We start from the raw sequence: 24,557 nt of genomic DNA, 5'->3' as shown, positions 1-24,557 counted from the left end.
CACCCATCTTCAAGCTTCCAAGGTTGAGAAACACTGTCATAGAGTGTATCTGTATCCCAGCTATTGTTAAAAATGTGATGCCTATAAAGGGATAACATGAACTTTCACGGACATTCTCTACAGGAAGTCCTCGACTTATGACCCCAATTGAGCCCAACATTTCTGTTGCTAAGTGAGACATTTGTTAAGTGGGTTTTGCCCCCTTTTGCGAACTTCCTTGCCTCTGTTGTTAAGGGAATCATAGCCGTTATTAAGTTACGAATGTGGTGGTTAAGCGAATCCGGCTCCCTCATGGTCTTTACCAGACAGAAGGTCGCAAAAGGGGATCACGCGACCCGACACTGCAACTGTCATAAATGCGAGTCAGTTGCCAAATTTGCAAAGGTGGTAAGTGTGAAAAAGGATCCTTTTTTTTTCTTTCATTGCCGTTGTACCTTTGGCCACTAAATGAACTGTTGTAAATTGAGGACTACCTGTATTTATAGAGAATTAATGCATACAGATTATTTTGTCTCCAAATGACATTTAGGTTCAAAGGAGAAGACCCCTCCGAGAAGCCAACAGGCTCCCATCAAAGTCTGGAAAACAAAACGGGAACTCATGTTCCCGGGAAGGAAGAAGAGAATCTAGATGCAGACAGTGACTCGCGATCCGATAGCAGCGATGGCGAAAAGACAGTAGCCGAGGGAGTCCCGGAGAAACGCGGCGAGCAGAAGGCTTCCGGGGAAGATGATGGGGACTTTCGTGGTCGCCAATTGAAGAAAAACCTGAGAGACTCCCGATCTCCCAGTGAGGAGAGACCTCCGCGCTCCCCTCCAGCAGAGAAGCGAGACCGCCGAAGGGACGAAGCTCACCAGCGCGACGAAAGGAATAGCCAGAGAAGACACGGAAAGGACGAGCGAAGCCGGACCGACGGTCATCATAGGAGGCGAGAAGACCGAGAGGACCGGCACAGGAGGAAGGACTGGGAGGAGGAAGAGGAGGAGGAAGAGAAGCGAGACCCGAGGAGAGGAAGAGACAAGAAGGAACATCGGGCCAGAGAGAAAGACCGAGATGGAGACAAGGAAAAAGGGCGGGGAAGAGATGCAGACCGAGACGAGAAGCCGAAACACGCGAGGAAACGCAGCTCGGGGTCCGTGGCCCAAGAAGACGCCCAAACTCAAGAGGGGAACCCTCCCAGCCCAGAGAAATCCCCCGAGTTGACCCACAAGGCTTCTGAAGACAGCAAAGAGACCCCGGAGAAGCCGGCCGAGAAAGTCAACAAATTCGCTAAACGCAGCAACCAGGAGAGCGTCTCGTCCGCCCGGGACCGTTACCTCTCCCGGCAAATGGCCCGCGTGGGCCCCAAATCCTATGTGGAAAAAGAGGAAGATTAGGTGGGGCTACACCGGTGGGATCGCAGGAGGGACTTTGGTTGGGAATCTCAGGGCCTTTCGAGCGGAGGGAAGGAGCGGGCTATTTATTTCAAAAGGTTCTGGATGCGAGAAGCAACAGGACGGATCTCGGAGGGAGCCGAGTCTCATTTTAGCCGGGAGTCAGTTGGGCTGCAGAGCCTTTTGAGGCTCGGCCTCGGCTGAAAGACCTTCCGAAACATTTCCTCAAGATCCACAAATTTGAGGAAGGAAAAGCATGCAGATGATACAAGATCAGGGATAATCTTGTTTTCTTTCTTTTTGTTTTGTTTTCTTTTGTTTTAAATGCAGATGTAAAGATTAGGCGTTTCCGTCCAGCGTTTTCTGACTTCTGACTTCTAGAGCCAGCAAAATAAAGTGAAAAAAAAAGAAAATGATTATTTTAGGCTCCAGTTGTTGTTGTTTCTTAATCCGTGCTAAATCTTAATTCAACTTTGTTATTTCTGATCCTAAAGTGTGAATTTGAGGAAATCCCCCATCCGTTTCAACACTGGTGATGCTACCTACAGTAGTTTGGTAATGAAAACATCATCATCGTTTAACGATCCCATCATCCCTTGCGGGGCGCAGTTTGGGCAACTGAATGGAGCTGACTGTTTACTGGCCAGATGCCCTTCTTGTCACCAGTGAGGAGTTTTGTTCAGTAGATATATTCTCATTCTGCCCAGAGAGAGAAATATTTGCCTCTACCTAGGATCAAACTCATGTGAGGCAAGAGCTCCATCTCTAGGCCACTCCCTACCACTCCCTAGTTTGGTAATGAAATGTTTCCCCCCCCCTCCTCCCTCTCTTTCTCTTTGCAAACACCCCTCTCTTCTAGCACTGATGATGTTACCTACTTGGGTCATAAGACGTCTGCAAGAAAACCTCAAGAACCAAGTTCAACCTTGAACTCCGAATACTCCCTTCTGTTAGCTAAGTGTGAACAGTCAGCATATATACCCTTGAGCCAAATCAAAAAATGCGGGCCATAAAATAGGGAATTTCCTGCTGCGTATCAGCTTTTCTGGACCAGATCTGGTGCCAAAGAGTTTGTAAATCGGCCGTAAGAGGATCCTGCTATCTCCGTCTTATCAAGAGGAACCTGGCAGCGTCCATGTTTTTATAACGCCCTTCCAGCCAAACTCCGTTCCTTTCCCGGCTCACTTTCTCACAACCTTTTCTGAAAGGGTTGCATCAACACTGCTGCTTTTGAAGAAAAAAAAAAAACCACACATTTCCCCAAAGGAAATTCCAAGTTGTTTGTTAAAAACTCTTGTTTGGAACTCTCTGTTCCATTAAACCAGTGTTTCCCAACTTTGGAAGCTTGAAGATGGGTGGACTTCAACTCCCAGAATCCCCCAGCCAGTGATGCTGGCTGGGGGATTCTGGGAGTTGAAGTCCACCCATCTTCAAGCTATCAAGGTTGAGAAACACTGCATTAAACCAAGAATCATCAACCATGGCCCCTTTAAGACGCCCGGACTTCAACTCCCAGAATTCCGCAGCCAGCCTAGCTGGGGGATTCTGGGAGTTGAAGTCCACACCTCTTAAAGGGGCCACGGTGGGAAAACACTGCATTTAAACCCCCTCCTGTCCTCAATCCGCATCCTGTTTGCTTTTGACTCGGCGTCCGATGTTGGAAAATACCCTCGACGTCAGATATTGCATTTATCTTCCCGAATGAAGTTTAAATTTCTTAAAAAGAGATCTCTTTGTTGGCGTGAAACTTCTCTCGTGTTTACATCCCGTGTCCTGGAAAGCCTTTCGGAGGGGGCTGTTGTATTTTCTGGTCGCTATGGAGACAGTGTGGGGGGGGGAACCATTTTTTATTTTTTATTGCAAACTCCCAAAATAGATGCTTTCCTGTGGCTTTGCACATGGTGTGGGCGAACCTATTAAAGAGAATTTTTAGGGGATTTCTTTCCCTTTGCGGTTGAATTTGGTGGAAATTCCCCTTGCGGATTTCTGACATCGAGGGTTTTCCCGAATCTTCTACTAAAAGCTTTATTCAATGTTTAAAACAAAAGCAGATAAAAGCTAGCAGAAACCGTAGGTAGTCCTCGTCTTATGGCTGCAATTGAGCCTAAAACGTCTGTGGTTAAGCGAGTACTATCAGTGCTAGAATGGAGTGGGGTTTGTGGAGAGGAGGAAGACGATGACTGGGGGGGTCCTTGGTGCTCTCTGAGCTTGGTGGTCTTCTGGGGGACGTCTCATGACCCAACTAGGTAACGTCATCAGTGCTAGAAGTGATCAGCTGAGTCCCGCACTACAAATATCCTCTTCTACCGATTAGCAAGTCCCAAGTAGAAACCTTTCCCCCACCTATGCAGCCCACGAAACTCGGGAGGGTCCCTTCTGAGCTTGAATGACTCTTCCACAAGTGTTAAGGGACGCACTTAACCCTGGGGTCGGAGGAATCCCGCGGTAGCTCTGAGGATGAGGCCTCTCCGCAGTGTACAGGCAGTCCTTGACTTACATGCATTCATTTAATGACCTTTTTTTAAAAAAATTTGATTTATATGCCGCCCTTCTCCGGAGACTCAGGGCGGCTCACAATGCGTTAAGCAGTAGCCTTCATCCTTTTGTATATTTATACAAAGTCAGCTTATTGCCCCCACAAACTGGGTCCTCAATTTACCTACCTTAGAAAAGATGGAAGGCTGAGTCAACCTTGAGCCTGGTGAGATTCGAACTTGCAGTAATTGCAGACAGCTGGTCTTAATAACAGGGTGCTTTAGACCACTGTACTACCAAGGCTCTATTTGAAGTTACAATGACACTGGAAAAAGTGACTTGCGACCGCTTTTCACATTTACAACCGTTCCAGCATCTCTTCGGTCACGTGACCGAAATGCTTGGAAACTGGCATGTACTTATGACGGTTGCAATGCTCCTGGGTCACGTGATTCAACATTAATTTTGATGGGTTGCTTTTATTTTATTTTTGAATGATTCGGGGCCAAATTATTTTAATGTGTTTTTAAATTGCTTTTAAATTTTATATATGTGTTTTGTTTTATTTTTGGGCTGTGCACCGCCCTGAGTCCTTCGGGAGAAGGGCGGTATAAAAATTAGATTAAATAAATAAATAAATTATCCCTGGCGGCCTGACAAGCAAAGTCTGCAGGGGAGCCAGATTCACTTAACAACCATTGTTACTAACCTGAACAGCCGCAGTGATTCACTTAACAACTGTGGCAAGGAAGGTAGTAAGATGAGGCAAAAAAACTCAACTGTCTCGCTGAGCGACAGAAATTTTGGCCTCGATTTTGGTCGTTAAGTCGAGGAAACGACCTGCAGTTTCTCTTTAGCTTTTAATGGTTTTTGTTTAAACCCTTGAATAAAGCGAATATATATATATATATATATTTGTTTTCTGAGGTTTTCGCGGGTGTTTGTATGTAGGTCTTTGGTTATTCGGGTTTTCTCCCGTGTAAAATTGGAGGTTTCTTGGCAACGTTTCGACGAAGTCTCATTCGTCATCTTCAGGCTGGTGTTCTCGGCTTCGTGCCTCTAGGAGCAATGTGTGTGATCGCAGCTGTTTCTTCCTTTTAACACCTTTGCCCAATCAGAACACAGCCAAGCTCCCACCCAATCAGTTCACACCCCCACTGGCAGTTAAAAGGAAGAAACAGCTGCGATCACACACATTGCTCCTAGAGGCACGAAGCCGAGAACACCAGCCTGAAGATGACGAATGAGACTTCGTCGAAACGTTGCCAAGAAACCTCCAATTTTACGCGGGAGAAAACCCGAATAACCAAAGACCTACACACACACACACACACACACACACACACACACACACACATATATAAAGTGTTTCCATTATCTAAAACGATTAAAAGGTATTAAGCAATCTTTCGGCTCGTCCTTTCAATTTTAGTCAATCATTTGTCACCAGAAAGGCAGAGAGGGTACAACTTCCATTTTATTGTCACACTTAAACTTTTATTACAACACCTGACTTTGCCAAGACACAAACAAATAACACCACTTGGCACATTCCAGAAAAGCAGCAACCTAAGATAACAAAGATAAGTTTGGCCTATTGCACCCTTGAGGGCCTTATTCTGTAAAAGAAAACTCCAGTTTTTTTTTAAATTTCTCTGTACAAAAAAAAAATGACAACGCACAACTTCCAGGTTTGCACGGAATGGGGAGCTTTGGCTTTGAGAAGCGTTGGACAAACCTGTTCTAAACTTTTTCTGCAGTGATCCACTGATCCAGAAGAAGCAAATTCTCCTTCTCTGGATCAACAGATCGCTTTTAAGACTTATTTTCTGGGAGACGTTGAAGGATTCCACAGGTGAGCATCTTCCAAAGAGCAGCAGCATCATAAATCACACTTCTCCGATAGTTTTCGCCTAGTCCAGGTGACGAAGTAGTTTCACACCTTGTTTTGCAGAATTATTGTACACACACATTCACACAACTCACGCACTTTACACGTGGTTTCACCAGTTTATAGTTTAACCCTCATTAAAAAAAAAAAAAGAAGAAGAAAAGGCATCTGTTTGATCCAGAGGAAACTTTCCCGCCAGCTTCCTGCAAAAAGGGGATATCTCACGGCAGGTACTACCAGGTTTAGATGGATTGTGAAAGCTCCTAGTAGACACCCACACCCACACTCGGGGGGGGCGGGGAGGAAGGGCACGCTGGCCCTTCCCTCTGCTGCAGTTTGACCGCAGGGAAAAAGGCCTCTAGCAAGAAGAGGCTGACTTGGGGCCTGGATCATCCAAGGAGTATATTGATAGTAGAGACCGTTAGTAGCTCAGGGATGAGCTGTGGGGTCCTTGGGTTGGTTTTCCTTGCAGACGTTTCATGACCCAACTAGGGAACAGCATCAGTGGTAGAAGGGAATGGGGTTTGTGGAGAAGAGGAGGAGGAGGAGACTGTGGGATCCTTGATGCTCGCTGAGATTGGTGGCTTTTTGTAGATGTCTCATGACCCAACTAGGGAACATCATCAGTGCTAGAAGGGTGTGGAGTTTGTGGAGAGGAGGAGTGGGGAGGAAGAGGAGGAGGAGAATGGGGAGGGGTTTGTGGGCAGGAGGAGGAAGAAGAAGAAAAGAGGAGGAGGAGGAGGAGGAGGAGGAGGAGGGGGCCTGTGGGGTCCTTCGTTTTTTCCCTGAGCTTGTTTCCTTGCAGACATTTCATTACCGAACTAGGTAACATAATCAGTGTCCTCTGTGCAAGGCTTACAGTGAGCAATGCCCCACTTTCTTCTAAGCACTGATGATCTTACCCACTATGGTGATGAAACGTCTGTAAGAAAAAAAACTAACCTCAGAGGGCACCAAAATATGTACATATAATTTTTCAGGGCTCTACTGGAGTCTGCATTTTGTGGACAGAGGGAACTATTTCCAGCTGGGCAGAGAACATCTGGCTACGTCCATTGAGCACTTCCTACCTCCTGGCCTCCTTCAGATGGGGTGGGGGGTGGCGGAGTGGGAGGGGCGAGCCTGCAATTAAATTACAACCGACTCTTCAACATAAAAGTCCAGATTAAGGAGGTTTCCATAAAAGGGCAGAATAACAAGAGTTGGAAGGGACCTTGGAGGTCTTCTAGTCCAACCCCCCTACTTAGGATCTCAGCTTAGCTTAGACTGAACTGCTTTCAGATGTGGGATCCTCCACACACCCCTTCAGTTAAGGAAAACCACACCAAACCACACACACACACACACACACACACAGGGTTTTGTCAAGGAGGGGTTGGCTCTTTGGAGCGCCTTGCAATGCTAGTTTTCCAGCTGCGGGGAATTTAATTCCCCCCCCCCTTTTCTTCCAGAAGTTTTGGGCAGGTGACATTCTTAAACTCTCTCTCTCTCTCTCTCTCTCTCTCTCTATCTATCTATCTATCTATCTATCTATCTATCTCTATCTCCCCCCCCCTCTCTATCTCTATCTCTATCTCTATCTCCCCCCCCCCCCTCTCTCTCTCTCGTAAGGTTTGAGCTGGCCTTTAGCTAGGATTAAGCTAAGATCACGATGAACAAACCTGGATGGACCCTTCCAGCTTTTGTTTTTTTTGGGGGGGGTGGCTTTTTTCCCACCTAGGATTTGCAATGACACAACAGAGGGTTTAATCACAAAGGAGTGGGGTGGGGGGGTGTCACACAACAGACCAAGTTTGCACAAAGATGGCTCTAAGTAGACACTCATAACTTGCACAGAGGGCCCAACGAAGGCCGGAGGGAAAAACCACGCATGCATTCAGACAGCTCCAGGTCCAGGGGACGCAGATTTTCACTTGCACTCAAGTGTTCAAAAAGAAAGTCACGGCCATTCGGAAGAGCCCCCGCCAGGGTGGGGGGGAGCCAAACGCCCCCCACCCACCCCCCAATTTCCGGGTTGTTGTTTTCTCTGGAATCGCTCGTGGATCTTCCGTGGTCCTCCATGCCAAGAACGTTCCCTGGTGGACATTCCCGTCTTTGGAATAGAGCTTTGGGAAGCAAACGGGAGGCAGGATTCGGGCCCTTTACCTTGCCTCGGCCTTCTCCCCCTCCCCAAAAAATGTGGGGGGGGGCCCGGCCTAAGCGGCATTCATGTGGATCTCATCGAAGGGAACCTCCGTGGACGTCTCGGGCGTGATGCTCTTCAGGAGACGCTGCGGAGGAGACGAACACAACGGCAGTGAGAGAGAGAGAGAGAGCGACCATCAGGGGCCTCGGAGGGACCCCAGAGGTGGACAGGAGGCACCCCAAGTTCCTCCCCATGGAGGCATGGGAGGGGGCTTCAGAAACTAGGGGATCCTGGGAGTTGACATCCAGCTATTTTAAATCATTCTGTCTGGGGATTCTGGGAATGGAAGCCCACCCCTCTTAAAGCATTGCTGGCTGGGGGATTCTGGGAATGGAAGCCCACCCCTCTTAAAGCATTGCTGGCTGGGGGATTCTGGGAGTGGAAGTCCACCCCTCTTAAAGCATGGCTGGCTGGGGGATTCTGGGAGTTGGAATCTACCCCTCTTAAAGCATTCTGGCTGGGGGATTCTGGGAATGGAAGCCCACCCCTCTTAAAGCATTGCTGGCTGGGGGATTCTGGGAGTTGGAATCTACCCCTCTTAAAGCATTCTGGCTGGGGGATTCTGGGAATGGAAGCCCACCCCTCTTAAAGCATTGCTGGATGGGGATTCTGGGAGTGGAAGCCCACCCCTCTTAAAGGATGCTTGCTGGGGGATTCTGGGAATGGAAGCCCACCCCTCTTAAAGCATTGCTGGCTGGGGGATTCTGGGAGTTGGAATCTACCCCTCTTAAAGGATGCTTGCTGGGGGATTCTGGGAATGGAAGCCCACCCCTCTTAAAGCATTGCTGGATGGGGATTCTGGGAGTGGAAGCCCACCCCTCTTAAAGGATGCTTGCTGGGGGATTCTGGGAGTTGGAGCCCACCCCTCTTAAAGCATTGCTGGCTGGGGGATTCTGGGAGTTGGAATCTACCCCTCTTAAAGCATTCTGGCTGGGGGATTCTGGGAATGGAAGCCCACCCCTCTTAAAGCATTGCTGGATGGGGATTCTGGGAGTGGAAGCCCACCCCTCTTAAAGGATGCTTGCTGGGGGATTCTGGGAGTGGAAGTCCACCCCTCTTAAAGCATTGCTGGCTGGGGATTCTGGGAGTGGAAGCCCACCCCTCTTAAAGGATGCTTGCTGGGGGATTCTGGGAGTTGGAGCCCACCCCTCTTAAAGCATTGCTGGCTGGGGGATTCTGGGAGTGGAAGTCCACCCCTCTTAAAGCATTGCTGGCTGGGGGATTCTGGGAGTTGGAATCTACCCCTCTTAAAGCATTCTGGCTGGGGGATTCTGGGAATGGAAGCCCACCCCTCTTAAAGCATTGCTGGCTGGGGGATTCTGGGAGTGGAAGTCCACCCCTCTTAAAGCATTGCTGGATGGGGGATTCTGGGAGTGGAAGTCCACCCCTCTTAAAGCATTGCTGGCTGGGGGATTCTGGGAGTTGGAATCTACCCCTCTTAAAGGATGCTTGCTGGGGGATTCTGGGAGTTGGAGCCCACCCCTCTTAAAGCATTGCTGGCTGGGGGATTCTGGGAGTGGAAGTCCACCCCTCTTAAAGCATTGCTGGCTGGGGGATTCTGGGAGTTGGAATCTACCCCTCTTAAAGGATGCTTGCTGGGGGATTCTGGGAGTGGAAGTCCACCCCTCTTAAAGCATTGCTGGCTGGGGGATTCTGGGAGTGGAAGTCCACCCCTCTTAAAGCATTGCTGGATGGGGATTCTGGGAGTGGAAGTCCACCCCTCTTAAAGCATTGCTGGCTGGGGGATTCTGGGAGTGGAAGTCCACCCCTCTTAAAGCATTGCTGGATGGGGATTCTGGGAGTGGAAGTCCACCCCTCTTAAAGCATTGCTGGCTGGGGGATTCTGGGAGTGGAAGTCCACCCCTCTTAAAGCATTGCTGGCTGGGGGATTCTGGGAGTGGAAGTCCACCCATCTTCAATTTGCCAAGACCGAGAAGTGCCAGAATGGAGTATTCCATCTCAGGTAGCTTCCTCTGTTGATGAACAAGCTCACCCTTTGTCTTCCTCCTGCACTTCCTTCACCTGCCCCCTCCCCCACAGGCCCAGCCTACCTCTTTCAGCGTCCCCGGAGTCCTTGCCAACCGATAAACCATGTAGGCAGGGATGCAGATGAAGGAGGAAGTCCCAATGCAATAGCCCAGCACCATGGTCCAGTATGGGTAAGTGTAGTCAAAGAGGCGGATTTCGGGAGGGCTGGCTACGAAGCTGCAGAGGATGAACTGGAGAAGACCCGAATGTCTTAGCTGGTGGAGCAGAACCCAAAGACTGAAGGTCCAGACTCACCACCAGTGGTCATTCTGGACCTTCAGACCTACTCAGTGGAGCAGAACCCAAAGACTGAAGGTCCAAACCCACCACCAGTGGTCATTCTGGACCTTCAGACCTACTCAGTGGAGCAGAACCCAAAGACTGAAGGTCCAAACCCACCACCAGTGGTCATTCTGGACCTTCAGACCTACTCAGTGGAGAAGAACCCAAAGACTGAAGGTCCAAACCCACCACCAGTGGTCATTCTGGACCTTCAGACCTATTCAGTGGAGCAGAACCCAAAGACTGAAGGTCCAAACCCATCACCAGTGGTCATTCTGGACCTTCAGACCTACTCAGTGGAGCAGAACCCAAAGACTGAAGGTCCAGACTCACCACCAGTGGTCATTCTGGACCTTCAGACCTACTCAGTGGAGCAGAACCCAAAGACTGAAGGTCCAGACCCACCACCAGTGGTCATTCTGGACCTTCAGACCTATTCAGTGGAGCAGAACCCAAAGACTGAAGGTCCAAACCCACCACCAGTGGTCATTCTGGACCTTCAGACCTATTCAGTGGAGCAGAACCCAAAGACTGAAGGTCCAAACCCACCACCAGTGGTCATTCTGGACCTTCAGACCTATTCAGTGGAGCAGAACCCAAAGACTGAAGGTCCAAACCCACCACCAGTGGTCATTCTGGACCTTCAGACCTACTCAGTGGAGCAGAACCCAAAGACTGAAGGTCCAGACCCACCACCAGTGGTCATTCTGGACCTTCAGACCTATTCAGTGGAGCAGAACCCAAAGACTGAAGGTCCAAACCCATCACCAGTGGTCATTCTGGACCTTCAGACCTACTCAGTGGAGCAGAACCCAAAGACTGAAGGTCCAGACTCACCACCAGTGGTCATTCTGGACCTTCAGACCTACTCAGTGGAGCAGAACCCAAAGACTGAAGGTCCAGACCCACCACCAGTGGTCATTCTGGACCTTCAGACCTATTCAGTGGAGCAGAACCCAAAGACTGAAGGTCCAAACCCACCACCAGTGGTCATTCTGGACCTTCAGACCTATTCAGTGGAGCAGAACCCAAAGACTGAAGGTCCAAACCCACCACCAGTGGTCATTCTGGACCTTCAGACCTATTCAGTGGAGCAGAACCCAAAGACTGAAGGTCCAAACCCACCACCAGTGGTCATTCTGGACCTTCAGACCTACTCAGTGGAGCAGAACCCAAAGACTGAAGGTCCAGACCCACCACCAGTGGTCATTCTGGACCTTCAGACCTATTCAGTGGAGCAGAACCCAAAGACTGAAGGTCCAAACCCACCACCAGTGGTCATTCTGGACCTTCAGACCTACTCAGTGGAGCAGAACCCAAAGACTGAAGGTCCAGACTCACCACCAGTGGTCATTCTGGACCTTCAGACCTACTCAGTGGAGCAGAACCCAAAGACTGAAGGTCCAGACCCATCACCAGTGGTCATTCTGGACCTTCAGACCTACTCAGTGGGGTAGAGACCTCCGGGCCCACAAGAAGAGAATGAGGAGCACCAGCCCACCCTCCAGTTGGACAGTGGGATCTCAGCCAGGAGGCATCAGGGCCGCAAGTCCAGAAGAAGACCACACATGGGACAAATGTCGGCGTGTTTAGACAGGCTTGAGTGATGCCACCTTCAGGATGCCCCTTCCAGTAGCTCCATCCCAACTTTCATTCCCCCGGATTCCCAGGATCCTAAAGGACTTGTCCGATCTTCACCAAACCCATCCTCCACTCCAAACTCCATCCAGCTAGAGAGACCCTGCAAACGGCCCCTGCGGAAAACCCTTCCCCTCCTTGCAAACCCCCCATTCGCTTTGGAAAAAGCATCTTTCTTTCTTTTTTAAAAAAATTCTGTTTAACGCTGTGGATTTTTAGCCCTCTTGGGGTTGTTTTTGCCTCTTAAAAAACGAAAGAAAGCAGCCCGCAAAGCGTTCGGTATTTACGAGGCCGAGAGTATCCTCGTAAATTGGAGGAGTAAATCACCTTCCACCTTCCCTATATTTGCTCGTCTCTTTGTCAGTAAAAAGGGAAAAGCAAACAGTGGAAGAGCTCCTGACCTGACCTCAACTCCCCAGAAATTAAAAAATTAGTTTGCGACCTCCATGGCAACAAAAGCCCCACTTGTGCTCCTATTTGCACTGTCCTCAACAACCAAGACATCGCAGTTTGCCAGATTATTTCATTTTATTTCGGTTTTTTTCCCCCCTGCCCCAGGCTCACAAAAAGCTGGCCGGGGAGGGTGAGCAAGAAAGAGTGGGGGGGGGGTTTGCATGTGCACGTGTGTTACTCGCTGGAGAGCCTGACGAGATCCCACGTGATCCCTTTGGCCCTTTTCTTCTGAGCCATAAAGTTTTTAAGCTTTGCTAAACAGACAATCCATCATGCCGGCAAAGGCCGTTTTTGTTTTTTTTTTTCTCCTGGGCAGACCTAGGAAATGTTTGGCCGTCCAGAATCCTTACACTTTTCGGGTGTCCCGTGCGTAATGTTGACGGCACTTTAAAAAAAATAAAATAAAATAAATAAAGCTAATTTTGGAACGGGGAGTTAAGCTTTTGTTTAGCGGGGATGGAAACAGCTCTGTCAAAGCCACCCAAAGGATGTAAAATTGAAGAATAATATACGGCTGGAAAGAGAGAGAGAGAGAGAGAGAGAGAGAGGAGGGGAGGCAGGGAGGGAGGGGGAAGAGGGAGGGAGGGAGAGAGAAAGGGGGGAGGGAGAGGGAGGGAGAGAGGGGGAGGGAGGGAAGGACAAAGAGAGGGAGGGAGAGGGAGGGACAGAGAGAGAGGGAGAGAGGCAGGAAGGGAGAGAGGGAGGGAGGGAGAGGGAGGGGGAGGGAGGGAAGGAGAGAGAGGGAGGGAGGGAGAGAAGGGGAAGGAAGGGAAGGAGAGAGAGGGAGGGACAGAGAGAGAGAGAGGGGGAGGGAAGGAGAGAGGGAGGGAGGGAGGGGGGAGGGGGAGAGAAAGAGAGGGAGGGAGGGGAAGGGAGGGAGAGAGAGGAAAGTACAAAGAGAGGGAGGGACAGAGAGGGAGGGAGGAGAGAGAGGGAGGGAGAGAGGGGAAGAGAGGGAGAGAGAGGGAGGGAGGGAGAGAAGGGGGAGGGAGGGAGGGAGGGAAAGAGAGATAGAGGGAGGGACAGAGAGAGGGAGGGACAGAGAGAGAGGGAGAGAGGGGGAGAGGGAAGAAGGGGGAGAGAGGGAGGGAGAGAGGGAGGGAGGGAGAGGGAGGGGGAGGGAGGGAAGGAGAGAGAGGGGGGGGAGTGTTGGGGAGGGGGGAGGGGTCTGCAGGATGGGCTCAGAACAGGACGGAGGCTGCAGCCGCTTGGGGGCCCTTCAGAGAAGAACAGGTAGAGCTCCCATCACACCTTTGCGGAGACGGCCTTGATTCACATGGAAGAGGAGATTTTTTTTTCCATCTACACTTTATGGTTTGCCGGGTGTTTTTCCTATTCCAATAAAAGAGAAGATTTGTGGCTCAGGGTTGAAATGAGGGATCCTGGGTGCTCTCTCACCTTGGTGGTTTCCTTGCAGACGTTTCGTGACCCAGCTAGGGAACATCATCAGTGGTGGAAGGGAGTGGTGTAAAAAAGCAGAAAAAAGCGGAAAGGGAGGAGGAGGAGGAGGAAGAAGAGAAAGAGGAAGAAGAGAAAGGAGAGGAGGAAGAGGAGAGGAGGACTGTGGGGTCCTTGGTGCTCTCTGACCTTGGTGGTTTCCTTGCAGACGTTTCATGACCCAGCTAGGGAACATCATCAGTGCTAGAAAGGAGTGGGGTTTGCAGAGAGGAGGAGGAGAAGAAGCAGAGGAAAGAGGAAAGAGGAGGAGGAGGAAGAGGGTCCTTGATGCTCTCTGAGCCGGGGGGGGCTTTCCGGATCCTACTCACCAGGATGAAAGCGGGGCTGATGACCCCCCAACAGATCCTCCAGAACCAGCCAGGGACGAATCCAAGCATCTCCTTCACTTCGCTGCAAAATTGGGTGACTCCTGCGGAGGGACACAAAGACGGAATGAGGGCCGGAGCTCAATGCGAAAGACGGCCTTTTGGGTCACGCCAGTTCAACCCCTAAGGAGCCTTCACAGCTCCCTTGTCCCTCTTCCTGCCCCCCCCCACCCCCCAAGGTATTTGCAACCTGAAAATACCTTGGGAGTATTTTCATAAATTGGGGAGCGGGGGGGGGGGGGGAAGGAATTGCAATGAAGTCGGTTCATTGAGAAAACTCAACCCTGATGCCTGCAAGAAGATCGTGAGTGGCGAGAAGAAGCCGGCTTCCAAATTTATTTTATTTTATTTATTTATTTTTATTTTATTATTTCACATTTATATACCACGCCTTCCCCCGAGGGGACTCAGGGCGGTGTAACAGCCAGATAAAAAACATACAATACAAACATTAAGAACAATTAAAAGGATATATATTAATTCGGCCCCGGTTTAAAATGACAAACCAATTAAAAAATTTTAAAAATTAACAACAAGAGCCTTGGTAGTACAGTGGTCTAAAGCACCCTGTTATTAAGACCAGCTGCCTGCAATTACTGTAAGTTCGAATCTCACCAGGCTCAAGGTTGACTCAGCCTTCCATCCTTTCTAAGGCAGGTAAAATGAGGACCCAGTTTGTGGGGGCAATAAGCTGACTTTGTATAAAATATACAAAAGGATGAAGGCTATTGCTTAGCGCATTGTAAGCCGCCCTGAGTCTCCGGAGAAGGGTGGCATATAAATCAAATTTTAAAATAAAATAAAATTAAAAATATGTTAAGCCAGCCCGGCTTGATGAAAAAGGAAAGTTTTAAGGGCACGGCGGAAGGCACGGAGGTCTTGGATTCTCCTTATATCTGGGGGAAGTTGGTTCCAGAGGGTGGGTGCCCCCACAGAGAAGCCCCCCCCCCGGGGGTCACCAGCCTAAATTGTAGGGATCTCCTAAATTCCTTGTCCTTATGGAAGCCCACCACATCTAGACCAGACACAGGTGCCTTCACCTTCTGGGTGGTGAGAGATGGGGGGGGGGGCACCAGGGCTGTGCCACCCATTGGTTGCTCCCCAAGGAAGAAGCCATCCTTTCTAACCCATCGTCCCCCGTCCCCCCGCAATGACGCGCAGATGGGGGCTCACCATAGAACCAAGCCACGGCGATGGATTCCAGAAACACCACAGCTATCACCGCCGGCCCCGTGGCATATTCTTCAAAGAGCTTCACCACGTAGGCCCCTCCCTGGGAGGAAGGAAGGAAGGAAGGAGAAGTGTTGGGAGAAGGAAAGGGGTCTCAGAAGCCCTCCTGGCGGGTGCAGCTCATTCGAACTCCAAAGGAAGAAATGGCCCCCACGTGCGAGAAGACAAAATTAGGTCGGAAAAGCAGCTTCTGTTTAACTAACTATTGATCTGTCAGATTTATTTGCCACCCATCCCGCCGTTGAGGCTACCCTGAACTCTTTTAATATTTATTATTATTTATTGGGTGGGAGTCCTTGGTGCTCTCTGAGCTGGGTGGAAGGAGAAGGAGAAGGAGGAGGAGGAGGAGGAGGAGGAGGAGGAGGAGGAGGAGGAGGAGGAGGAGGAGGAGGAGAAGAAGAAGAAGAAGAAGAAGAAGAAGAAGAAGAAGAAGAAGAAGAAGAAGAAGAAGAAGAAGAAGAAGAAAGAGGAGGAGGAGGAGGAGGAGAAGAAAAAGAAGAAAAGAGGAAGAAGAAGAAGAAGAAGAAAGAGGAGGATGAGAAAGAGGAGAAGAAAGAGGAGGAGGAAGAGGAGGAGGAGGAGAAGAAGAGGAAGAGGAAGAAGAAAGAGGAGAGGAGGGGGAGAAGGAGGAGGAGGAGAAGAAGAAGAAGAAGAGGAAGAAGAAGAAGAAAGAGGAGGAGGAGAAGGAGGAGAAGAAGAAAAGAGGAAGAGGAAGAAGAAGAAAGAGGAGGAGGAGAGAAGGAGGAGGAGGAAGAGGAGGAGGAGGAAAAGAAGAAATAGAAAAGGAAGAGGAAGAAAAAAGAGGAGGAGAAGAAGAAAGGAGAAGAAGGAGGAGGAGGAGGAAGAGGAGGAGGAGGAGGAGAGGAAGAGGAAGAAGAAAGAGGAGGAGAGGAGGGGAGAAGTAGTAGTAGTAGTAGGAGGAGGAGGAGAAGAAGAAGAAGAAGAAGAAGAAAAAGAAGAAAAAGAAGAAGAAGAAGAAAGAGGAGGAGGAGGAGGAAAGGAAGGGAGAAAGGAAGGAAAAGATTGAGATAAAGAGGAAGAGAAGGAAGAAAGAAAAAGAGGAGGTGGAGGGAGGGAGAGAAGGAAAGAAGGGAGAAGAAGAAGAGAAGGAAGAAAAATGGACAAGAAAAAAAGAGGAGGGGAGGAGGAGAAGGAGAAGAAGAGGAGAAGGACTGTGGGCTCCTTGGAGCCGTCTGAGCGTGTGTTTTTTTTTCTCACCGACGTTTCATGACCCAACTAGGTAACCTCATCAGTGTCTCAGCGTACAATAATAAATAGTAAACATTATTTATTTAGCACATGGCTTATATCCCACGACCCCCTCCACTCCCCCTCTTCCAATCCAAGCCTGCCCATCTCCCAAGCTCCTTCCTGCATCCTCCTCCATCTCAATTCGTAGCTCGGAGTGATAGGAGAAACCCCCCCGCCCACCCACCCAATTCTGCTTCGTGATCGATCGATCCCACGCTGGCCGGCGGCTGCCCCCCACCCCCCACCCCCATTGACGAGGGGCTGCAGATGAGCTACTTACAAACGTCAGCGTGGACAGAGAGCCCATGAAGCACGTCACGATCAAAATCAGCACAAACAACTCCCGTTGTTTGCCCCAGATGTGGGGAAATTCATCCAGCACGGCGGTGATGACCCCCTCCAGGCCTGCAAACTGGGGAAGGGGAGGGGGGGAAACACCGGGAGAGGTCAAGGAAAGAAAGAAGGACCAATGGCACGATTACCTCCAGAAGAGCTTTGGTAGTACAGTGGTCTAAGGCACCCTGTTATTAAGCTGGTTATTAACATCAGCTGCCTGCAATTACTGCAAGTTCGAATCTCACCAGGCTCAAGGTTGACTCAGCCTTCCATCCTTTCTAAGGTAGGTAAATTGAGGACCCAGTTGTGGGGGCAATAAGCTGACTTTGTATAAATATACAAAAGGACGAAGGCTATTGCTTAACGCATTGTAAGCCGCCCTGAGTCTCCGGAGAAGGGCGGCATATAAATCAAATTTAGAAAAGAAAGAGAAAGAAGGAAGGAAGGAAGGAAGGAAGGAAAGAAAGAAAGAAAGAAAGAAAGAAAGAAAGAAAGAAAGAAAGAAGCTGACTTTGTATAAATATACAAAAAAGGATGAAGGCTATTGCTTAACGCATTGTAAGCCGCCCTGAGTCTCCGGAGAAGGGCGGCATATAAATCAAATTTAGAAAAGAAAGAGAAAGAAGGAAGGAAGGAAGGAAGGAAAGAAAGAAAGAAAGAAAGAAAGAAAGAAAGAAAGAAAGAAAGAAAGAAAGAAAGAAAGAAGCTGACTTTGTATAAATATACAAAAAAGGATGAAGGCTATTGCTTAACGCATTGTAAGCCGCCCTGAGTCTCCGGAGAAGGGCGGCATATAAATCAAATTTAGAAAAGAAAGAGAAAGAAGGAAGGAAGGAAGGAAGGAAGGAAGGAAAGAAAGAAAGAAAGAAAGAAAGAAAGAAAGAAAGAAAGAAAGAAAGAAAGAGAAAGAAAGGAAAGAAAGAAAGAAAGAAAGAAAAAGAAAGAAAGAAAGAAAGAAAGAAAGAAAGAAAGAAAGAAAGAAAGAAAGAAAGAAAGAAAGAAAGAAAGAAAGAAAGAAAGAAAAGCTGACTTTGTATAAATATACAAAAGGATGAAGGCTATTGCTTAATGCACTGTAAGCCGCCCTGAGTCTCCGGAGAAGGGCGGCATATAAATCAAATTAAAACAAAATTAAAAAAAAGTTGTGGTTGCTTCCATCACTGGACGTTTTCAAGAAGAGACTGGACAAACCACTTGTCTGGAACGGTATAGGGGTCTCCCGTTTGAGCAGGGTGGGGGGGGTTGGACTAGATGACCTTCAGGGTCCCTTCCAGCCCTTTTGAGTCTTAAGATGATATGATTCTCGATCGATCTCAGAATTCAATCACCATCCTCAAGGTTAACGTTGATCCCTTTTTACGGGGAAACGAATCAAGGAGAGAAGCGACCTAGAACTCGGGAGGAATTTCCTGACGGTGGGGACAATTAACCTGTGGAACAGCTTGCCACTAGAAGTTGTGGCTGCTCCATCGCTGGAGGTTTTCAAGAAGAGACTGGACAGCGACTTGTCTGGAATGGTCTAAGGTCTCCTGCTTGAGAAGTGGGTTGGACTAGAAGACCTCCGAGGTCCCTTCCAAAGTTATTCTATTATTCTATGGAAGGAAGGAAGGAAGGAAGGAAGGAAGGAAGGAAGGAAGGAAGGAAGGAAGGAAGGGCAACGGGGGCAGGGGGTTGGACTAGATGACCTCCGAGGTCCCTCAAAAGGCCTGCATACTCTCAGCTGTGCCATTCCTGGAATTCCAATCCCTAGGATTGGGGGAATCCCTTGGAGGTCATCTAGTCTCACCCTCTGCTCAATGGAGAAGTCGAAATTTCAACGCTGCCGAGATCGTCTGCATGAACCCATCCGGGAAGCAGAATTTTTCCAGCCTCTCACTCAGAGTCTCCCCTGCCACTGCCTAAATCCATTTATTTGAGTCTTCTTCAACGTTGGCCACTTTAAGGTGTAGGTGGACTTCAATTCCCAGAATTCCTCAGCCGGCTGGGGAATTCTGGGAATTGAAGTTCACCTACACCTTAAAGTGGCCAACGTTGAGAAATATTGGGTTATTAGAATAGGATAACAGAGTTGGAAGGGACCTTGGAGGTCTTCTAGTCCAACCCCCTGCCCAGGCAGGAAACCCCATATCATGTCAGACAAATGGCTGTCCAATCTCTTCTTAAAAACTTCCAGTGATGGAGCTCCCACAACTTCTGGTGGCAAGTTGTTCCACTGATTAACTTTTTCTAACTGTCAGGAAGTTTCTCCTTAATTCCAGGTTGCTTCTCTCCTTGATGAGTTTCCATCCGTTGCTTCTTGTTCTTCCTTCTGGTGCTTTGGAGAATAGGTGGAGCCCCACCTCCTCTTTTTGGCAGCCCCTCAAATATTGGAACGGTGCTATCATGTCCTCCCTAATCCTTCTATTCATTAATCTAGACATCCCCAATTCCAGCAACCGTCCTTTATATGTTTCATCCTCCAGTCCCTTAATCCTCTTGGTTGCTCTTCTCTGCACCCTTTCCAGAGTCTCCACATCTTTTTTACATCGTGGCGACCAAAACTGGATCCATTATTCCACGTGTGGCCTTACCAAGGCCTTATAAAGTGGCATTAACACTTCACGTGGTCTTGATTCTCTCCCTCTGTTGATGCAATTTAGGATTGCATTGGCTTTTTTTGTTTTTGTTTTTTATTAAATTTTAAATTTTTGGCAGCTGCTGCACACGGATGGCTCATATTTAAATGGTTCTCCACTAGGACTCCAAGATCCCTCTCGTAGTAGTAACTGGGTTATCCCCGTGTCTTTGGAAGGAAAAAAAACCACGCTTTTCCCAGAATCCTTCTTAAAAATTAGTGTCGTCCACTGGATAAAGACTCCCCCCCACCATGGATCCCCCGACCCACTTGAGTGGAAGCGTTAACCCCCTCCCCGCTTCCTGGGCATCTCCCCCCCCTTCTTTTATCTCTCTTCAGAAACCCCATCTAATCCTTCCAAGCAGCCACCAGAGTTTGCAAACCGATGCAACCTCTCGATGAATAGAGGTTGCAAAAAAAGAGGGAGGGGGTGGGAGATCATTTCCGTGGGGCCACAAGGGCCCAAGGAATTTAGACCTTGCAATCTGTCCCTTTCACTCGCTTCTACCCTGATTGGCAGCCTCTGGATCAAAGCAACCAACTTCACAAGAGAGCTGGAGCTGCTTTGATTAATATTGGCTGTACGGAAGTCACCGAATCTTGCAAGGCTCACTGTGCCCCCCCCCCTTATGCTTAGGTGAATTAGGAAGGTATCTGTCTGAATTTTCTGCCTGATTTGGACTTGTTTTCCCCCCTGCCTGGTGACTCTCTCGGACTCTCTCTCTGCCCTGCCAAGGCCGGCCTCTCTGGAAACGGGACCCTCCTCTGCTCACCGTACTGTCCAGTCCGAGGGTGATCAACATCAGGAAGAAAATGATGGCGAAGAAAGTGGACGCCGGCATGTTGGCAATGGCTTCGGCGTAGGTGATGAAGAGGAGGCTGGGTCCTGTTTGATAATTGGAGAGAGAAAGGAGTCAGGCCAGCTCTCTCTGGTCTTTGAGAAGCCCCCTCCTCTCCTCTCCCTTCCTCCTCCCCCTCCTCCTCTCTCTTCCTCTTCTCCCCCTCCTCCTCCCTCTTCCTTCTGTCTTCCTTCTGTCTTGTTCTTCCAATGAAGAACCAGATGTTCAAGATAATGAGGAAGGAAGGAAGGAAAGAAGGAAGAAAGGAAGGAAGGAAAGAAGGAAATAAGGAAGGAAGGAGGGGGAAGGGAGGAGAGGACACTAGGAAGAAGAAGAAAAAGGAAAAGCATGGAAAACAAAAGAACAAATAATACAACATGGAAAAAGGAAGGAAGGAAGGAAGGAGAGGACAGCAAAAGAAGAAGGAAGGAAAAGAATGGAAGAAAACAAAAGGAAAAGGGATGAGAAAGAATAACAAATAATACAGAATGGAAAAAGGAAGGAAGGAAGGAAGGAGAGGACAGCAAAAGAAGAAGGAAGGAAAAGAATGGAAGAAAACAAAAGGAAAAGGGATGAGAAAGAAGAACAAATAATACAGAATGGAAAAAGGAAGGAAGGAAGGAAGGAGAGGACAGCAAAAGAAGAAGGAAGGAAAAGAATGGAAGAAAACAAAAGGAAAAGGGATGAAAAAGAAGAACAAATAATACAGAATGGAGGGAGGGAGGCAGAGGAAGGAGAGGACAGCAAAAGAAGAAGGAAGGAAAAGAATGGAAGAAAACAAGGAAAAACAATGAGAAAGAAGAACAAACAATACAGAACGGAAAGAGGGAGGGAGGAAGGAACGAAGGAACGAAATGACGATCCATTTTACGACTTGTAACCTTCATCCTGGCCACGAAAAGTTTTGCCATAAGAAACTTGTGCAAATAACCTGACTTCAATTTCTTTCCCGCCTTTACAAATAAAAAGCGGCATTTTTTAATTGTTCTCAGGGCTAACCGGGCTCTAGCACAGCAGCCGTCACGATGCCACTGCATATCCCTCCATCTTTATTCATATTATTTTTAGTTTATTTTTTTTTAAGCAGAGGTGCCCCACCCTTGACCCAATTCCCAGGATGGGTGACGTCATCCAGCTACAATAAACAATTAAACACCATAAAATCTAAACTGGCTGGGCTTCAAAAGCCCAGCTGACGCATTTCGGAACCAGCAGAAGTTTCCAAACGTTTTGTGATGCCAACTCCGTTTCAAGAACATGTCGGTCTGGTCCAGCAGCTATGACCAGAGATGGCAGCCAGTGTGCCCAGGGGATGCCAACTCACACATGCTGCTAGCCAAGAGGTTTGGCAGGGTGTCCCTTCAAGGAGGGAATGACTGCAGCCAACTTAGGACCTTGTGTACCTGGGTGAAGACTGGCTTCAATCAATCCATCAGAATAGAGCTGGAAGGGGTCTTGGAGGTCATCTAGTCCAACCCCCTGCTGAGGCAGGAGACCCCACATCATTTCAGACAAGTGACTGTCTAGTCTCTTCTTTAAAAAGTCTCCAGTGTTGGAGCACCCACAACTTCTAGGTGGCAAGCTGTTCCACGGGTTAATTGTCCTCACTGTTAGGAAGTTTCTCCTTAATTCCAGGTTGCTTCTCTCCATGATTAGTTTCCATCCATTGTTCCTTGTCTGGCCTTCAGGGGCTTTGGAGAATAGCCTGACCCCCTTCCTCCTCTCTGGGGCAGCCCCTCAAATATTGGAAGACGGCTATCGTGTCTCCCCTGGTCCTTCTCTTCCCTAGACCAGCCATGTCTTCTGTCCATCTATGGTTCATTCAGATGTCTTTCTTTCTTTCTTTCTCTTTCTTTCTTTCTTTCTTTCTTTCTTTCTTTCTTTCTTTCTTTCTTTCTTTCTTTCTTTCTTTCTTTCTCTCTCTCTCTCTCTCTCTCTCTTTCCCTCCCTTTCACCTTCCTTCCCTCCCTCCCTCCCTCCTTCCTTCCTTCCTTCCTTTTGCTTTGAAAAATAGCTTGACCCCCTTCCTCCTCTCTGTGGCAGTCCCTCAAATATTGGAAGATGCTCTCCTGTCTCCCCTGGTCCTTCTCTTCACTAGACCAGCCATGATTCCCAGTTCCTGCAACCGTTCATCATATGTTTTAGCCTCCAGTCCCCTCATCATCCTGGTTGCTCTTCTCTGCACTCTTTCTAGAGTCTCCACATCTTTTTTACATCGTGGCAAACAAAACTGGATGCAGGATTCCACGTGTGGCCTTCCCAAGGCCTTATAAAGTGGCATTAACACTTCACGTGATCTTGATTCTATCCCACTTTTTAATGCAACCTAGGATTGAGTTGGCTTTTTTGGCAGCTGCAGCACACGGCTGGCTCCTATTTAAGGCATTGCCCACTAGGACAATCACTTAATTTTAAATTTTGTCTTTTAATCCCTTCAAGACAAGGGACAGGGTCTGAAGAACCAAACTCATGACCAAGTTGAAGTACCCTGGTATCCAAGCCTCGTGGGACAATAACAGACAGGTCTGCTTGGAATGATGCATCCCAGGAATGTTCTTGAGAACATTGTCCCAATTCTTGGAGTAGAGTGGGGTTTTTCTCCTTGGTTAGTTTCCATCCGTTTCTTCTCGTCTTGCCTTCTGGTGCTTTGGAGAATAGCTTGACCCCCTTCCTCCTCTCTGGGGCAGCCCCTCAAATACTGGAAGATGCTCTCCTGTCTCCCCTGGTCCTTCTCTTCACTAGACTAGCCGTGTCTTCTGTCCATCTATGGTTCATTCAGATGTCTTCCTTCCTTCCTTCCTTCCTTCCTTCCTTCCTTCCTTTCTTTCTTTCTTTCTTTCTTTCTTTCTTTCTTTCTTTCTTTCTTTCTTTCTCTCTCTCCCTCCCTTCCACCTTCCTTCCCTCCCTCCCTCCCTCCCTCCCTCTCTCCTTCCTTCCTTCCTTCCTTTTGCTTTGGAGAATAGCTTGACCCCCTTCCTCCTCTCTGGGGCAGCCCCTCCAATATTGGAAGATACTCTCCTGTCTCCCCTGGTCCTTCTCTTCACTAGACTAGCCAGGCCCAGTTCCTGCAACCGTTCGTCATATGTTTTAGCATCCGGGCCTTTGATCCTCTTAGTTGCTCTTCTTTCTACATTTTTTTCCCCAAGTCAATAGATCATCCTGTGGCAATACTGCAATCAATTTTGGCCACCACACTACAAAAAAAAGATTTATTTATTTTATTTATTTTTATATGTCGCCCTTCTCCGGAGACTCAGGGCGGCTTACAATGCGTTAAGCAATAGCCTTCATCCTTTTGTATATTTATACAAAGTCAGCTTATTGCCCCCACAAACCGGGTCCTCATTTTACCCACCTTAGAAAGGATGGAAAGGCTGAGTCAACCTTGAGCCTGGTGAGAATTGAACTCGCAGTAATTGCAGGCAGCTGGATGTTAAATGCTGCCTTAGTAGGAGGCATTAGCCTCCTACGCCACTCAGGCTCCTGATAATAATAATAATAATAATAATAATAATAATAATAATAATAATAATAATAATAATAATAATAATAATAATAATAATAATAATAATAATAATAATAATTTTATTTCTATACTGCCCTTCTCCCAAAGGAGTCAGGGCGGTGTACAGCCTATTAAAACACAAAACATCAGTTAAAATAGTTTAAAATTATTAAATGAATTCGGCTAAATTTTAAATGATGATGTTGAGACTTTGGAAAATGTGCAGAGAAGAGCAACGAAGGTGATCAAAGGCCTGGAGACTAAAACATAGGAAGAATGGCTGCAGGATTTGGGTCTGGCCAGTCTAGAGAAAAGAAGAATTAGGGGTGATCTGATAGGATTCCAGTATTTTGAGGGGCTGCCCCAAAGAAGAGGGGGTCAATTTATTTTCCAAAGCACCGGAGGGCAGGAAAAAGAAACAATGGATTTAGACGAATTAAGGAGAGAAGCAGCCTGGAATTAAGGAAAAACTTTCTAACAGTGAGGATAATTAACCAGTGGAACAGCTGGCCACTAGAAGTTGTAGGGGCTTCATGACTGGATGTTTTTAAGAAGAGTCTAGAGACAGTCACTTATCTGAAATAGTATAGGTTCTCCTGCTTCAGCAGGGGGCTGGACTAGAAGACCTCCAAGG

At 48.2% G+C, this 24,557-nt stretch overlaps 2 protein-coding genes across 3 annotated transcripts in view; one reads left to right on the top strand and one right to left on the bottom strand.

Moving 5' to 3' along the window:
* Positions 1-1,786, top strand: part of NSRP1 (nuclear speckle splicing regulatory protein 1) — a 42,623-nt gene extending 40,837 nt beyond the window's left edge. Inside the window, exons 7-8 of one of the 2 annotated variants that reach the window (XM_060685269.2) lie at positions 530-1,376; positions 1,704-1,786. In XM_060685269.2, coding sequence (XP_060541252.2) covers positions 530-1,376 — 847 coding nt within the window. In that variant the 3' untranslated portion in view covers positions 1,704-1,786. Of the gene's footprint in view, positions 1-529 lie in introns of both variants that reach the window. The other variant, XM_060685268.2, reaches the window with a different exon arrangement.
* Positions 1,787-5,307: 3,521 nt separating this feature from the next.
* The window catches only part of SLC6A4 (solute carrier family 6 member 4), a 50,956-nt gene continuing 31,706 nt past the window's right edge, over positions 5,308-24,557 (bottom strand). Inside the window, exons 9-14 of the mRNA XM_087890352.1 lie at positions 20,353-20,465; positions 16,910-17,041; positions 15,322-15,421; positions 14,092-14,192; positions 9,976-10,143; positions 5,308-8,009 (exon numbers count right to left, since the gene is read on the bottom strand). Of these exons, the coding sequence (XP_087746478.1) occupies positions 7,935-8,009; positions 9,976-10,143; positions 14,092-14,192; positions 15,322-15,421; positions 16,910-17,041; positions 20,353-20,465 (689 nt within the window). The 3' untranslated portion in view covers positions 5,308-7,934. The remainder of the gene's footprint in view (positions 8,010-9,975; positions 10,144-14,091; positions 14,193-15,321; positions 15,422-16,909; positions 17,042-20,352; positions 20,466-24,557) is intronic.

Source organism: Pantherophis guttatus, chromosome 1, assembly GCF_059756535.1.
Source record: "Pantherophis guttatus breed Tessera chromosome 1, ASM5975653v1, whole genome shotgun sequence".
NCBI lineage: Eukaryota > Metazoa > Chordata > Lepidosauria > Squamata > Colubridae > Pantherophis > Pantherophis guttatus.
Note: the sequence above shows the minus strand (reverse complement) of the source record. Positions and strands in the feature narration are given on the sequence as shown.